This window comes from Scyliorhinus torazame, chromosome 7, assembly GCF_047496885.1.
Source record: "Scyliorhinus torazame isolate Kashiwa2021f chromosome 7, sScyTor2.1, whole genome shotgun sequence".
In the NCBI taxonomy this organism is placed as follows: Eukaryota; Metazoa; Chordata; class Chondrichthyes; order Carcharhiniformes; family Scyliorhinidae; genus Scyliorhinus; species Scyliorhinus torazame.
Genome location: NC_092713.1, coordinates 242,099,384 through 242,114,228, shown reverse-complemented (window position 1 = coordinate 242,114,228; position 14,845 = coordinate 242,099,384). Strand labels below are relative to the sequence as shown.

The window sequence follows — 14,845 nt, the reverse complement described above, 5'->3', positions numbered from 1 at the left end:
ATGCCTTTCTCAGAGTAGCAAAGCCAATGTTGTTGTCAGGCAAGTTCTTAATCCATCTCTTTGCTTGCTCCAGAAACCAATTCAGTTTCAAACTGAATCCAATTCATGGTCCCCACAAAAGGGACATACTAGATCCAACCTGACAAGAATAAGCATTACACCTGGTGTCAGCATGGATCCTACTCTTGATCTTGGCCAAAAGGATTTCTATGGATAGCCTGTTGTAGCTTGGGGCAGTAATGTGAACATTCACTGCACTGAGTATTTTGTTGCTGATGCCCCTTCGATTGTCACGTTTATGACCGGCAGCAGAATTGTAATCCAAGCACAAAGCTGTGAAGTTTGGGGTAACAATTGAACCAAAGTAACGGGGTTATGAGTAAATCCTTTGTGGCTTGTGTTGTGTTGGGCGCTCTGGATCCGTGGAACACATACAGGTCACCAACACTTGAAATAGTGCAACACTATTTTATTGAATCATTAACTGTTTAACATACTCTGACTGTGCGTTATCACGATATTAGCTTTAACTAAAGGCCTTTGCCTTGTCCTAAGCAGTCGATGCACTCAGCACATGGTGAATGTCTGTGCTGCAGGCTGTGAGCTTTGTCCTACTAGCTAGTGCGTGTGCTCTAACTGGTGATTGGCTGCGGTGTTGTGTGTGTTAATTGGTCCCACTGTGTGTCCATCAGTGTGTGTCTGCATCATGATATACTCGCGCATATTATGACAGCTTGTATAATGAGGAATTTGGTACAGTTAACTGTTGTGTGACCAGTTAAAGATGGCGGGCAGGCTCCTGTTGCTTCTGGCCCAATCAGAAGGTGAACAGTTCTGTACCATCAGAATCCCCATTGGGGTCGGCACAAGCTTGGCCAAGTAAATTTTAAAAAATAAGATATTTGGGGTTCGGCGGAGAAACCCGGCACTAATTCCACTGGCCACCTTCACTGCCACAGCGAGGCTGCCTCTATTAAGCTGGTGGTCAGCCCGGTTATTTGCAAAATGACAGCAGCCCCTTAAAATAGTCCTTAATTGGGACTTTAATCATGCTAGCAGAAAGTCCCATTGTTTGCGTGCCCGCATCAGGGAGCCGTTCCAACACAAGTCCTCACAATTCCTTCCCGCCCCCTCCATACTGCCACTTGATAATATTTACGCACAAGTCCTGCCCTAGGTTTAATTGCAAGTTCATCTTTTTTCCCGTCATAGTTAGTCCTCTTTGCATTACAAAGTTGTAGAGTGTGCAGGAGGCAATATTAACTTGAACACGCTGGGGGAGCGCAGCATTGCCAGGAGCCTTGATATGTTGAATAACGTAATGATTGAAGATGCTTATGTTAATGGTCCTTACTGATCCTGGAATCTACAAAAGGTATGCAGTTGCACCTGATTGGATCTATGCCTGCCCCACCACAAAAAATGTGAAATAGCTAGAGATCAGGGGCGAAATTCTCCCGAAAAGGCGCGATGTCCGCCGACTGGCACCCAAAACGGCGCCAATCAGACGGGCATCGCGCCGCCCCAAAGGTGCGGAATGCTCCCCATCTTTGGGGGCCGGGCCCCAACATTGAGGGGCTAGGCCGGCGCCGGAGGAATTTCCGCCCCGCCAATTGGCGGAAACGGCCTTTGTTGCCCCGCCAGCTAGCACGGAAATGACATCCCTGGGCGGCGCGTCAGCGGCCGCTGACAGTTTCCCACGCATGCGCAGTGGAGGGAGTCTCTTCCGCCTCCGCCATGGCGGGCCAGGCCACCGTGGGGGCACCCCCCGGGGCCAGATCGCCCCGCGCCCCCCCCAGGACCCTGGAGCCCGCCCACGCCGCCTTGTCCCACCGTTCAATAGGTGGTTTAATCCACGCCGGCGGGACAGGCAATTTATCGGCGGGACTTCGGCCCATCCGGGCCGGAGAATCGAGCGGGGGGGCCCGCCAACCGGCGCGGCCCGATTCCTGCCCCTGCCGAATATCCGGTGCCGGAGACTTTGGCCACCGGCGGGGGCGGGATTCACGGCAGCCCCCGGCGATTCTCCAACCCGGCGGGGGGGTCGGAGAATGACGCCCCTGGTCAATATCCATGGTCATCAAGGAGCAATCATTGCAGCTTGCCTTCAACTTTATATTAGAAGTGGATGAATGTCATAAAATAGCAGCCCTGTTGTCAGAAGCAGGTATTCTATTACCTGGTATGTTTTATCTGGAACTAACTAGTTGTACTTTGAGTTGATGTCTCTTCCTGTTTGTGTGGCCATTAGACTTGTACAGTGAGCATAGTTTTTCATGCGCTGCCATCAATGAATATCTGTGGTGGGGAAATCCAGCACACAGTGTAATCAGGCAGACCTGTCATGTGACTGTCTCTATGCAGAGGGTGATGACAATGTTGGCTCTAAGATACAGTATAATGTATCTGTCCCTGATTCATCACTGGACAGAAAATTAACTGATGTGGCAGACATTCCCTCTGTTTGTCTGGAAGCAGCTGGAGGTATAAAAGTCAAGAGTTGTGGCCACCTTGTCCGCAAGTCTCAATGCAACAGATGCCACAGCCGAACCTGCGTATAAGTATGCGATTCTGGATCAGTTCCAGGAACTGTACGTGTGTACATTGTTATATTGCCTTGTGTATATTACTCTTTGAACCAGCTGAGCTGATGAAATGAACAATAGTCTTCTTGTAAAGATGAACTAATTTATTGAGTAATATAAATAATATTTGTGAGTCCTTTGTACTTAACATTCAACTAGTAAAAGAAATAAAATACAGTAAAAATAACTAACTATGCAATGTAATAATGAAATAACTTATAACCTCTCTCTCTAGCTATCCTATGACTTGGCTGTTCACTCTCCTGAAGCACACTCTCTCAGAAAGAGCAGGAAAGTCTTTCTTATACCATCTGATAGTGAGACATCGGGGCCGGGATTCTTCCTTCTGGGGACTAAGTCCCCACGCCGGCGGAAAAACCGGCGGCAACAACTCCGGCGTTAATGGCCCCCCAAGGTGAGGAATTCTCACCTTTCTAGGGGGCTAGGTGGACGCCAGAGTGGCTGCAGCCAGCGGCGAAGGGCCGGCGAGTTCACGCATGTATGGAACAGCCGGCGTGATCTCGCGCATGTGCGGAATGGCCGCTGTGATACGCGCACGTGCAGACCGGCCGACGTTTTTCGCGCCTGCGCGGGGGGTTCTCTTCTTCCTGCCGGCCCCCGGGTAATATGGCGGAGCCCAACAGGGCCCGGCGCGGAAGAAATAAGCGCCCCCACGGAACAAGCCTGCCCGCAGATCGGTGGGCCCTGATCGCGGGCCAGGCCACCGTGGGGGACCCCCCATGGGGTCGGATCCCCCCGCGCCCTCCCCCGAAGACCACCCACGCATACTCACCTGCCAGGTCCCTCCGGTGCGTGAGTTGAGTGATTCACGCGGGACTGTCCAAAAATGGACGATCGCTCGGCCCATCGGGGCTCGGAGAATTGCCGGGGGGGGGCCGCTGCCAACGATCCCCGACCGGCGTGGCGGGAATCCTGCCCCCGCCCAAAAAACAGCGCCGGAGAATACGGCAGCAGCGTCGGGGTGGGATTCGCGCCTCCCCCCGGGGATTCTCCGACCCGGCGGGGGGGTCGGAGAATCCCGCCCCTAGTGTTGAATTGACTGTACTAGTTTTACATACATTGATCATGTATATTGATATACAGAGTTCACTACATACATATGTCCAGTCACTAGCACAATAGTATGTCTGCCATCTGACTTTCATGGCATGCCTTCCTAAACCTGCAACCTTCTGCAAAAAAATCCTCTTGACAGTGGAAAGAGTTTTGAAATTAATGCTGACAAACATCCCTGCTTGCTCTCTTGCTGGCTGGACATTCTGGGCTCCTGTGTCATTTTCATTTACATTGCACTGTCTCATTTCCAAATGTGGAAGAGGCGATTTCAAACAACATTCTGCAGAATATTGACATCAGCAGGTTGCCTAACACTGAATTTAACAATAAGAGCTCACTTTCAATGGCAGTGTTATTGTCAGCAAATCTAACCTGCGAGTACAGCAGTATTGCACCTGTCAGAGGCAGTCCATTTCACCAAAAGTGCTGGCTTTCAGACAGGTCTTTTGTGCATCTACCATAGTGCCAGTGTTGCTTCAGTCTACAATCTAAATGACAAGATTTGAGCAGACTAAGTTGTCTCAGTACACACTGCCTGCGCAGACCTTCCACAGACATCGTGGAAAATATTAACACTAAAAACAATCAATGATATTAGTTTCAAAGCTGGACAAGTGCAATCTTACAATCTTACTGCTGACCTGAAAAGGATTTTGCTGCAGCACAACATGCTGCAGTTTGAAAGAAGCAAGCAGCAGCAAGCCTGGAAATCAGAAACTTCAAGGAAGTGGATGATAAATTTCCTCGAAGTTAACTTGATACTGCTTGAATGTTTTTTTTTAATGGTTAGGATCAAATAAAACTATGGGATAATAGGAGAATCAACTATAAACATTTATTCCCCTTATGCTGATGTTGGAATACTCTGGGCACGATTCTCCACTCCCGCGCCGTTTGGGAGAATCGCCTGGGCCGCCAGAATTTCCCGGGACGCCGGTCCGACGCCCTCCCACGATTCTCCCAAGCGGCGGGAACGGCCCCGTCGAGTTCCGCGGGCCGCAGGCCAGAGAATCGCCCGAGACACCCAAAATGCCGATTCTCTGGCACCCCTGCTATTCTCAGGCCCGGATGGGCCGAGCGGCCAGGCCAAAACGGCGGGTTCCCCCCGGCGCCGTCCACACCTGGTTGCTGCCATCGGGAACAGCGCGGGAATGCTGGGGGGGTGGCCTGCGGGGCTGGGGGGGGGGGGATCCTGCACCGGGGGGTACCTCAAATGTGGGGTGGCGCCTTTACGCCTTTACGCAGAGTCAAGGCTTGGCGCGTGTAGATGATGCGGCCCCACGCCTAGCCCATTATCGGGCCCCGAATCGGTCGGGATAGGGGCCGTTTCGCGCCGTCGTGAAGCTCGACGGCGTTCACGACGGCTTGGGCACTTGGGCGCGGGAGTGGAGAATCCCGCCCTCTGTGTGAAGTGTGTAGCTGCTGAAGGGAGCAGTAATTGGAATTTACTAAACTAATTTGGGAGCACAGTTATACAGCATCTGAGCTTTAAAAATTATGTATTCATTTGTAAGTGGTGTGCTATGAAAAATTTAACATGTCATTTTTGCAACTCAGTAAAATCACTGCAATATAATTTCTCAACATCTTTGAGCATTTCTAATGATTCTGATACTTTGTGTCTTGCAATGAAAATGTAAAGATGTAAATGTAAAATTATGAGAAACTTCGAAACACATGTGGAATTTTCCATTATTATGCCTAAGTGTCGGTTTCAGCTGAAACTGAGGGGACCACGACACCACTAACAGGTTTTCAGAGGGAGCCCTCACAAAGATGCTGGGTGGGGTGAAGCAGAGGCGTGACATCCTGCACCCTCATACCAGCAGAAGGCCTGGCAGGAAGGTCATCAATCCCTCATGGAAGGCAGTGGCAGCGCTGGTGGGTGCCAGCTCATTGCACAGGCGAACGGGACATCAGCGCAGGAAGAAGATGAATGACCTCCATCGTGTGGCTCCACTCCTCTTCGCATTCCTGCTCCCACTCAACAAACAAACATGGCAGGCCTCATTAACATCTGACCCAACACGCATTCTATTTACACTCTCCCCATCTGTCTTACTGCAGGACAAGCTTGAGCACAATAGGAAGCAGCGAGCACTGCAGAACGGAATCATGCCCGAACTAAAAATCCTCACTCCCTTCGAGGAGAGAGCCCTGAAGCTGACTGGAGAGGAGTGTGACCACGCCTGTGCTGGGGTTAAGGTGGGAGGCAAGAGATAAAAGTGAGAACCCTCAACACATGCAGCCATTATTTACCCTCACATGGGTTATGTCTCTCCTATCCTTATGCTGTTGCCATGCACTAATGCTATCTCCCTTACCTTGCAGGTAAATCAGTCGACCAGCTCGGCCATCCTCCAGTAGGGCACAGGAAACCATAGATGACAACAGCTACAAGAAAGAATTCTCGGGAGTTTGCATGGATGAGATGTCACAGCTGTCACCCGTACCCTCCATCAGCGCAGAGACTCACATATTGGTAGATGCTGTTAGTAGGCAGGCTGAGCCTCGGTCTGATGACGTGCCCCTGGACTCAGTCATTCCTCAGCTGCTTGAACGACAAAGGCAGAGTCGGGAACATCAGGAAGGGTTGTCAGTGTCCCTCTGAGGAAATGGTGCCGGCATTCTGAGGCAACCAGGGCTACACTAAGGGGTGGCGCCTGCAGTGGAGGTCTTGGTGCATGACAGGCACCCCATGGCTCAGGGCATGCACTCCATGAGCTGCATGGTACAGAGCATCAGCTGCATGGTATAGGCACTTGTGGGCATCCATGCATGCCAGCTCCAAAGGATGGAGGGGCTCCTGAATCTCACTCCAGCTGCTCCACTATCCCGTGGAGGACCCCAGGAGCCACCAGGCACCCACAGGAATGAGGACCGGCTGGTGCGCAGCACAGACCTTCCACCTAGGAGACCCTGGGGGTGTCCAGGCGATCTGATCCCCCAACATTGTGACTGATCCCCCAAAGAGGGTAGCACTACTACATCCGTGCTGCCCGAAAGCAGGCAGAAGCCCTCCAGGTCTCAGCCCTCCAGATGAATACACCACGGTCATCTCAGGCAACAGGGCATGGTAGACAGCAGACTGCCTCCACCTGAGCTGTCGTTTTGGGCAAACACCAAGACGTACCCTTGGTGTTAGGCAGCTTAAGAAATTATGGTATCACACCGGCACGGGTGATGTTAGGCACAGTTAAATAGTGGGCACTTATGTTAATATGTATTAAATGCCACTTTTTGCACCCACCTAGTGTCTCCCCACTTTCATTTGATTGCTGCAGGCCCTGCCATCTTTCACATCTAGGCTGGATGCCCACTGACGCCGCCTCCTGCACGGTGGCATAGTGGTTAGCACTGTTTCCTCACTGCGCCAGGGACCTGGGTTCGTTTTCCGTTTGGGTCACTGTCTGTGCAGAGTCTGCACATTCTCCCCGTGTTTGGGTTGGTTTCCTCCGGGTGCTCCGGTTTCCTCCCACAAATCCTGAAAGACGTCTTTGTTAGGTGAATTGGACATGCTTGTTAGGTGAATTGGACATTCTGAATTCTCCTTCCGTGTACCCGAACAGGCGCCGGAGTGTGGTGACTAGAGGATTTTCACAGTAACTTCATTGCAATATTAATGTAATAATAATCTTTATTGGCACAAATCAGTTTACACTGACTTGGAGAGAGGCAGATGACACTGTACCCTGGTCCAGGACGGAGGCTGCTACCCGCTCCCATTGTGACAGTTGACCTGGGTGGGCTGCCTGATCCCCCACCGGCAGGTGGCTGCCAGGTTAGGGAGGGGTATGGCGCAGAGTGGGGTGGGAGGGTGGGGGCACCCACAACGCCAGTGTCACTCTGCAGAACCAGGGGCCAAGGTGGCTGGGCAGTGGGGAGCGCAGCAAGATGGCTACCTTGCAGGCCGCAGCAATGATGGTCAATGACTGGACACTGTGTGAGTCACGTGGGGGGGGGGGGGTCAGCCAGCCACACAGCCTACCCCGTCCCTTCCCGCCCTCCCCGGCCCTGGCAGGGACCTTCCCCACCCCACCCCAGCCAGTATCCAGCCCAGCAATCCATGGTCGTGCCTCTGTGTCCTACCTCCTCTCTCTCCCTCATCAGCCTTGACGCCGGGTTGACAATTTTTAAAAGCACAAGTGAACCGTGGTGTCAGGAACTCGCTCTATCGGAGGCGAAGAATCGCGGAGGCGCCGGAGAATACTGGGTCATGCCCGCTAATGATATGCAAACGGTGTTTACTGTACGTACGTTCCGGACTGCTGTTGAGGTGACGGAGAATTGCGATTTTGGCATTGGAACCTATTCTTACCTAATTGTATTTCCCGATTTCAGCGTCAGCCAACGGAGAATCGCACCCCCTATCTCTCTGCTGAGTTGTTTGGAAATATAACCTGCTGAAGGTTTAAGACAAGCTTCAGACTTTTTCTATCACCATACACAATTAGTGGAATTAAAACCAATTGGGCTTGGAGCACCCCCCCTCACACCCCCCCCCGCCCCCCCCCCCCCCTCCTCCAAGGACACTTTTTCGCTGTGCACTCTCTAATTAGCTGTCCAGTGCTTGATTCGCCATGTTGAGGCGGTGAGCATGCAAGCGATCCCACCACTCCGACTCCCTTACCCCAACAGAAAGTGTAAAAACCAGCCCCATAAGTACAGTGTTGAAATCCAAATCTACAATATGTGCTCAGGTCTTAGAGTGGGTCACAATGCAACAAATTCCCGACACAGACCAGGGTGCAACCAACTGAACCAGACTAAGCGCTTTTCAAAAGCATAATAAAAAATGTCAACAATCTTAAAATACTCTGATGTACAAGTTGTTTCTATGAGGTAAGTTTGGATACTCACATGCAATGCGAACAAAAGCCTTTCGGCTTTTAGTCGTGCCTGTAGTGCTCCACGCTACACATTGGCACCAGTATTCTTCTAAACCGAACACCTTCTCGATTTGCTGCCGTGAAATATCAGTTCTAACTTGTAGTACCACGAGTCCTGTGGGCAGTAACAATGGTGTTATTAAAACCCGATACATCAGTTCTAACTTCTTTTACCATGAAGGATGTGAGTCACAATAATGTGTTAAACACAGCTGCATTGTCCATCAATTGGAGAATTTTCACATAAAATCTATAGTTTAATTTAAACACACATATCATCACATGGGTTTTATATTTAATTTAAGTCAAGATTTATTGAAAAATTGCTCCCAGGTTCTGGGTGGCAGTGTGGAAAGCTGGCATCTATTTTATCGCTCTAGTTGCTATGAGAACACAACTCCTGAATAAACTGCAGTCTTTATGGCCAAATTGCTCCACCAATGCCTTTTAGGTAGAAACGTCTGCCTATTTATCGAACAATTGTGGAGGGAAGGTGGTGAATTTACAAGACAGAATGATGTGTGATTTGGGAGGGAATGATGCACGGGGTGGTATCCAATTCTTTTGCTCTGCCTGTCCTTCTGAGGAGTACAGGTTTCCTGGATGAGATGTACTGCTGAAGTATGATTTTCAGACCATGTAGTTGACACAAAAAACCTTTGAAATTATGGCAATTATTGTACATAATTGCAATAAACATTGTGCTTTAGTTTAGTTTATTTTTTTTGACATTACATGGCCTCCTGATGTGGAAGCAAAGGGGAGAACATGATTTTGTTCTTGGAAAACTAGTCTATGATTGTGTATTTAATCTTTAATAATGAATACCTAATGATCGAGAAATGGTTCAGGCCCATGTTCTGTAAATGAATCAATGTTAATAATAAATTAATATTATCCTTTGTATAAATAAATACCCGATAGTCGGATTTTCAAAGAATAGTTATTTTATAAAAAGGAATAGCAAAATTTAAAAACAGTTGCAAAGAGAGTCACATTTATCTGGGACAGAATTCTCCGGCTGTTACGATTTACTTTTCCCGCCGGCCGCACACCCCCGTCCCCGGGTTTCCCGGCGGCGTGGGGGTGGCTTCAATGGGAAATCCCATTGACATGCAACGGGAGTATAGAATCCTGCCGCCAACGAACGGCGCACCGCCGAGAAAAACACGGCTGGGGGACTGGAGAATCCAGCTTCTGCTTGGAAAGAAAACCCACACATTTATGTTACAATAGATCAGAAAAACAATTAAAGTATAGATTAGATTTCCAAGCTTTCTGACTCCTGCTTGATTGTGCCAATGTCAAATTTTCAGTTGAAGAGAACTCTTCAGAAAAGAACATCTCTAAAACATCATGACCAGTTTGTGACCCTGTCACCGAGTATACTCGATCTTCTGTTCCACAACATTCAATGGCCATTCTGTTGAATTGTGATGATAAAAGCAAGATATTTGGAAACAACAGAAACCTTCTTGTGAAGGGCTTCTGATCAATGCTCTCTGAAAATAAAAAGGCATTATCAAGTTGCCTATGCATTGATTAATTCATTGACCTGAGACCTGTGTCTAGACTGTTTGAACATAATTAAATGTTTTGTCTTGTTTCTTCCTTACAAACATGTGTGATGGGACTTAATGCAGTTCACAGGTTTTAGAATAATACCTTACATTTATTCTTCCAGTATAAAAGCTCCTGAAATCAGTCACCTTTCTACTCCATTCTCGTCTACCTTTTTGACATCACTTTTAACAAGTGTCGAGAAATTGTCTTCTCCAATGAAGTTGATCTATTGCATTTTTGACAATGGAATTGGAAGTACTTATCATTACATTTAGATGACCTTCCCTCAACTCCCTCATGTATGCCAAATCTGCTGGGTTAATAGCATACAGTTTGAAAGTCTGGGCAGAAGCCTCTCATAGCAACAACATGACCCAGATTTTCACTCCAGAGATGGTGCATAGAATGGAGAAATTTTCCAACTTGTCAAACCCACCTCAGAAAAATCAGCCCCGATTGGCTATTCCAAGGGACTTATGTGCTGGATTTGGACCCACTGACCCGGAAAGAGTTCAGAGGCAGCCACAGAGGCTGCTGAGCGTCGAAGCGAGCTGGTTAAAAGGTGCTCTGGGACTTCATCCCAGTTGTAATAAAGCAATCAGGCCTGCTGGCCCTCACATACCCACCCATTCTCCATCCATGCCCCATCCATGCCAACCTATGCCCCCAATCACACCAATAGGCCCTCATACCCTCCATGCTAGCCCATGCCACTCTACCCCTCCCATATGAGCCCTTATAGCCCCTATGCTAACTTATGGCGCCACCCATTGCCTTTTACCCTTATATCCTGCATGCCAACTCAGCCAATGTCCATCATGGGAAGATCTTAGGAGCCATAGTGAGATGCAATAAAATAAAGCTCTAAGTATATATTCCAGACTTCACTATTAAAAAAAACTAATTGATAAAGACACATTCAATAAATTCAAATCCCCTTGAGAACGTAACCCCTTATAAAAACAAACATAGAACATAGATCATACAGTGCAGAAGGAGGCCATTTGGCCCATTGAGTCAGCACCGACCAACTTAAGCCCTCACTTCCACCCTATCCCCGTAACCCAATAACCCCTCCTAACTTTTTTGGACACGAAGGGCAATTTAGCATGACCAATCCACCTAACCTGCACATCTTTGGACTGTGGGAGGAAACCGGAGCATCCGGAGGAAACCCACGCAGACACGGGGAGAACGTACAGACTCCGCACAGACAGTGACCCAGCGGGGAATCGAACCAGGGACTCTGGCGCTGTGAAGCCACAGTGCTATCCACTTGTGCTGCCATGCTGCCCACAAACATTTGTATTCATAGCTCTGCATCAAAGGTAGCTAATCCCTTAGAAACCCCTCGGAGCTATCTATCAAACTGTGAATTTACAGCCAGAAAATCCACTATGATAACAATAGATTGTGAAAGCAATTGATATTGAAAGCAATAGGTATTGAAATTGCAGCACTTTTTTTCCCCAACCCAGAGTCAGAGCAGGCTTTTTTTTCTCAAAAATTTAAAGGGGAGATTTAAATAATTTGACAGTTCCACAGACCTCATCCACCTTTTATAAGCATTCATGTTCACTCTTAAAAATTGTAAGTTATACAAACTGTGGGAAACGGGCCTAACTCCAGTGAAAAAAGGTCTATTTGAACTCAGCATTGAGTTCAAATAGCACTGCAAATTTGGGGAATCCCCTGTCTGAGTAACATCCTGTCCCCTTCCCCACCTTTCCACCAGCTGGAAAATAAGATCTGTCGGAAATGGGAGTACAACTTCAAATTGGATTGGATTAGTTGATTGGCACGTGTACCGAGGTACAGTGAAAAGTATTGTTCTGCCTGCAGCTCAAACAGACCATTCCGTACATGAAAAGAAAATACATAATAGGGCAAACATAAAATGCACAATGTAATTACATGGACACAGGCATCAGGTGAAGATGTGTGAAGAGATCGGATCAGTCCACACTACGGCTGGTGAAAATAAGATCTGTCAAAGATAGTGGCAGGATTTCTGGATCCAGAGTCCTGCTGCCATTTTGGAGGTGAGGTGAGAGTTACTGCTTTTCAAGGTTGATATCAAGGTTGCATTAGATTGAATATGGCATCAAGGAACCCAAGCAAAACTGGAGTCAATGGGAATCAGGGAGAAATCTCTCCACTGGTTGGAGTCATACCTGGCATAAAGGAAGACAGTTGAGGTTGTTGCAGATCAGTCATCTCAATTCCGGGACTGCAGGAGTTCCTCAGGGTAGTGTCCTAGGCCCAACCATCTTCAGCTGTTTCATCAATGATCTTCCTTCCAACAGAAGGTCAGATGTGGAGATGTTTGCTGATGATTGCACAATGTTCAGCACCATTCGCAACTCCTCAGACACTGAAGCAGTCCACGTGCAAATGCAACAAGACCTGGACAATATCCATGCTTGGGCTGACAAGTGGCAAGTAACCTTCATGCCATACAAGTGTCAGGCAATGACCATTTCCAATAAGCATCGCTTGTTGACATTCAATGACATTACCATCACTGAATCCCCATCGATCAACGTCCTGGGGGTTACCAATGATCAGAAACTGAACTGGACTAGCCATACTAATACTGTGATTACACGAGCAGGTCAGAGGCTAGGAATCCTGCGGCAGGTAACTCACCTCTTGACTCTCCAAAGTCTGTCCACCACCTACAAGGCACAAATCAGGAGTGTGATGGAATACTCCCCACTTGCCTGGATGAGTGCAGCCCCGACAACACTCAAAAAGCGCGACACCATTCAGAATAAAGCAGCCCACTTGGTTGGCACTTCTTCCACAACCACTCATGCCCTCCACCACCGAAGAACAGTAGCAGCAGTGTTACCATCTATAAGATGCATTACAGGAATTCACCAAAGCTCCTTAGGCAGCACCTTCCAAACCCATGAGTACTGCCATCTAGAAGGACAAGGGCAGCAGATGCCTGGGAACACCACCACTTGGAAGTTCCACCATCCTGACTTGGAAATATAACACTGTTTTTTTACTGTCGCTGAGTTACAATTGTGGAACTCCCTCCCTAACAGCACTGTGGATGTGCCTGCATCACATGGACTGCAGCGGTTCAAGAAGGCAGCTCACCACCACCTTCTCAAGGGCAATTAGCGAGGGCGATAAATGCTAGCCTAGCTAGCGAAGCCCACATCCTGTAAAAATGAATAAAATAAAATAAGGTAAGGGGTCTCCATGATAGGGCAGCACAATGGTTAGCACAATTGCCTCACACGTCCAGGGTCCCATGTTCGATTCCCGGCTTGGTCACTGTGTGGAATCTGCACATTCTCCCTGTGTCTGCGTGGGTTTCCTTCGGGTGCTCCGGTTTCCTCCCATAGTCCAAAGATGAGCAGGTTAGGTGGATTGGCCTTGATAAATTGCCCTTAGTGTCCAAAAAGGGTAGATGGGGTTACTGGGTTACGGGGATAGGGTGGAGGAGTGGGCTTAGGTAGGATGCCCTTTCCAAGGGCCGGTGCAGACTCTATGGGCCGAATGGCCTCCTTCTGCACTGTAAATTCTATGATTCTATGATATGGTGAAAACAGAGGCCCAAATAGCTCCTAGCACTGTTATCATAAAATTAAAGCCAGCATGTGCCATAGACAAAATGGCCACTGTATAATACCACTCCAAACACCTCAAACATCACAAAACAATTGGATTGTACAAAAGCTAGAATAAGATGCAAATAGAACAAGCAGAATTGTCATTGCGAAGTGGTAGGTGATTTCGGCTGTTGGGTGGGGAGGAAAAGTTCTCAAAAAAATGTCACGTTTTGCAAACCCAACTTCTTCACACTCACTTTTGGCTTTTAACAGGACATGTTCGGAGGCATGTGGGACCCTGGGGAGATGCTGGATATCTAATTTTAATAACCTAAGAGGTAATTAAAACTTTAACACCACATTCCAACTTTAGCAGGCAGTGCATGAGTTTCCTGAGCCGCATGAAATTAGTCAGGGTCAAGAAGGAAAGAGAACAAGAAAGGTTCATTGTTTTGTGTAATTGCCAGGTTGGGAAGTGTTTACAGGTTGAAACTGCATTGCTGTTCCTGCCTATGTGAAAGGCTTGTGCTGACAGGGCTTCTCCTGGAAGTAGTTTCTGCTACTTCAGACTTTATTCAATTTGAGTTATCCTTCGCTGCCATCAGCCTTCACTGCAACATAAGAGCAGCTTTTGCAGATCTTCCTTGGATCTCTGAGGAGTACCAGTCATCTGCTCAGCCACATTCCACTACACTGGACCAAGGTAATGGACACCACTTGAAGGACGTGATAATTCCAGCAGAGGCTTTACTCTCAGCGCTTCAGCTTTCTCAACATGACAGAGTATCAAAGCCTCAGGCCTTCATAGCAGGTTATTGCTGACATCTGCAGCCTCTTGGATTGAGATCTCTTTCTTAGTGGGACCAGGTGGACATGCATTACCAGTTACTGTCACTGTCACCACACCCCAGAATTTCTTCACCTTTGTATCCTTCCAGGGATCTGCTGGTGAAATCCACAGGATTTCACAATCTGCTGTCAACAATGCATCTCCTTGGGGATTGATGCCAAGTTCATTATGATCATTCACCTACTGTGACACCTGTCAGAATGAGAGGGTTCTTGGATTTGCTGCAGCAGCTGGATTCCCCAAGTTACAGGAAGTCACAAACTGTGTACACATGGAATCAAGGCTTCCCCAAATCAGCCAGCAGTTTTGTCA

General features: G+C 48.2%; 1 protein-coding gene across 1 annotated transcript in view; it reads right to left on the bottom strand.

Annotated features, from left to right (window-relative positions):
* unc5a (unc-5 netrin receptor A) overlaps window positions 1-14,845 on the bottom strand; it is a 900,708-nt gene that overhangs the window by 297,260 nt on the left and 588,603 nt on the right. Inside the window, exon 3 of the mRNA XM_072512209.1 lies at window positions 8,523-8,666. Within this exon, the coding sequence (XP_072368310.1) occupies window positions 8,523-8,666 (144 nt within the window). The remainder of the gene's footprint in view (window positions 1-8,522; window positions 8,667-14,845) is intronic.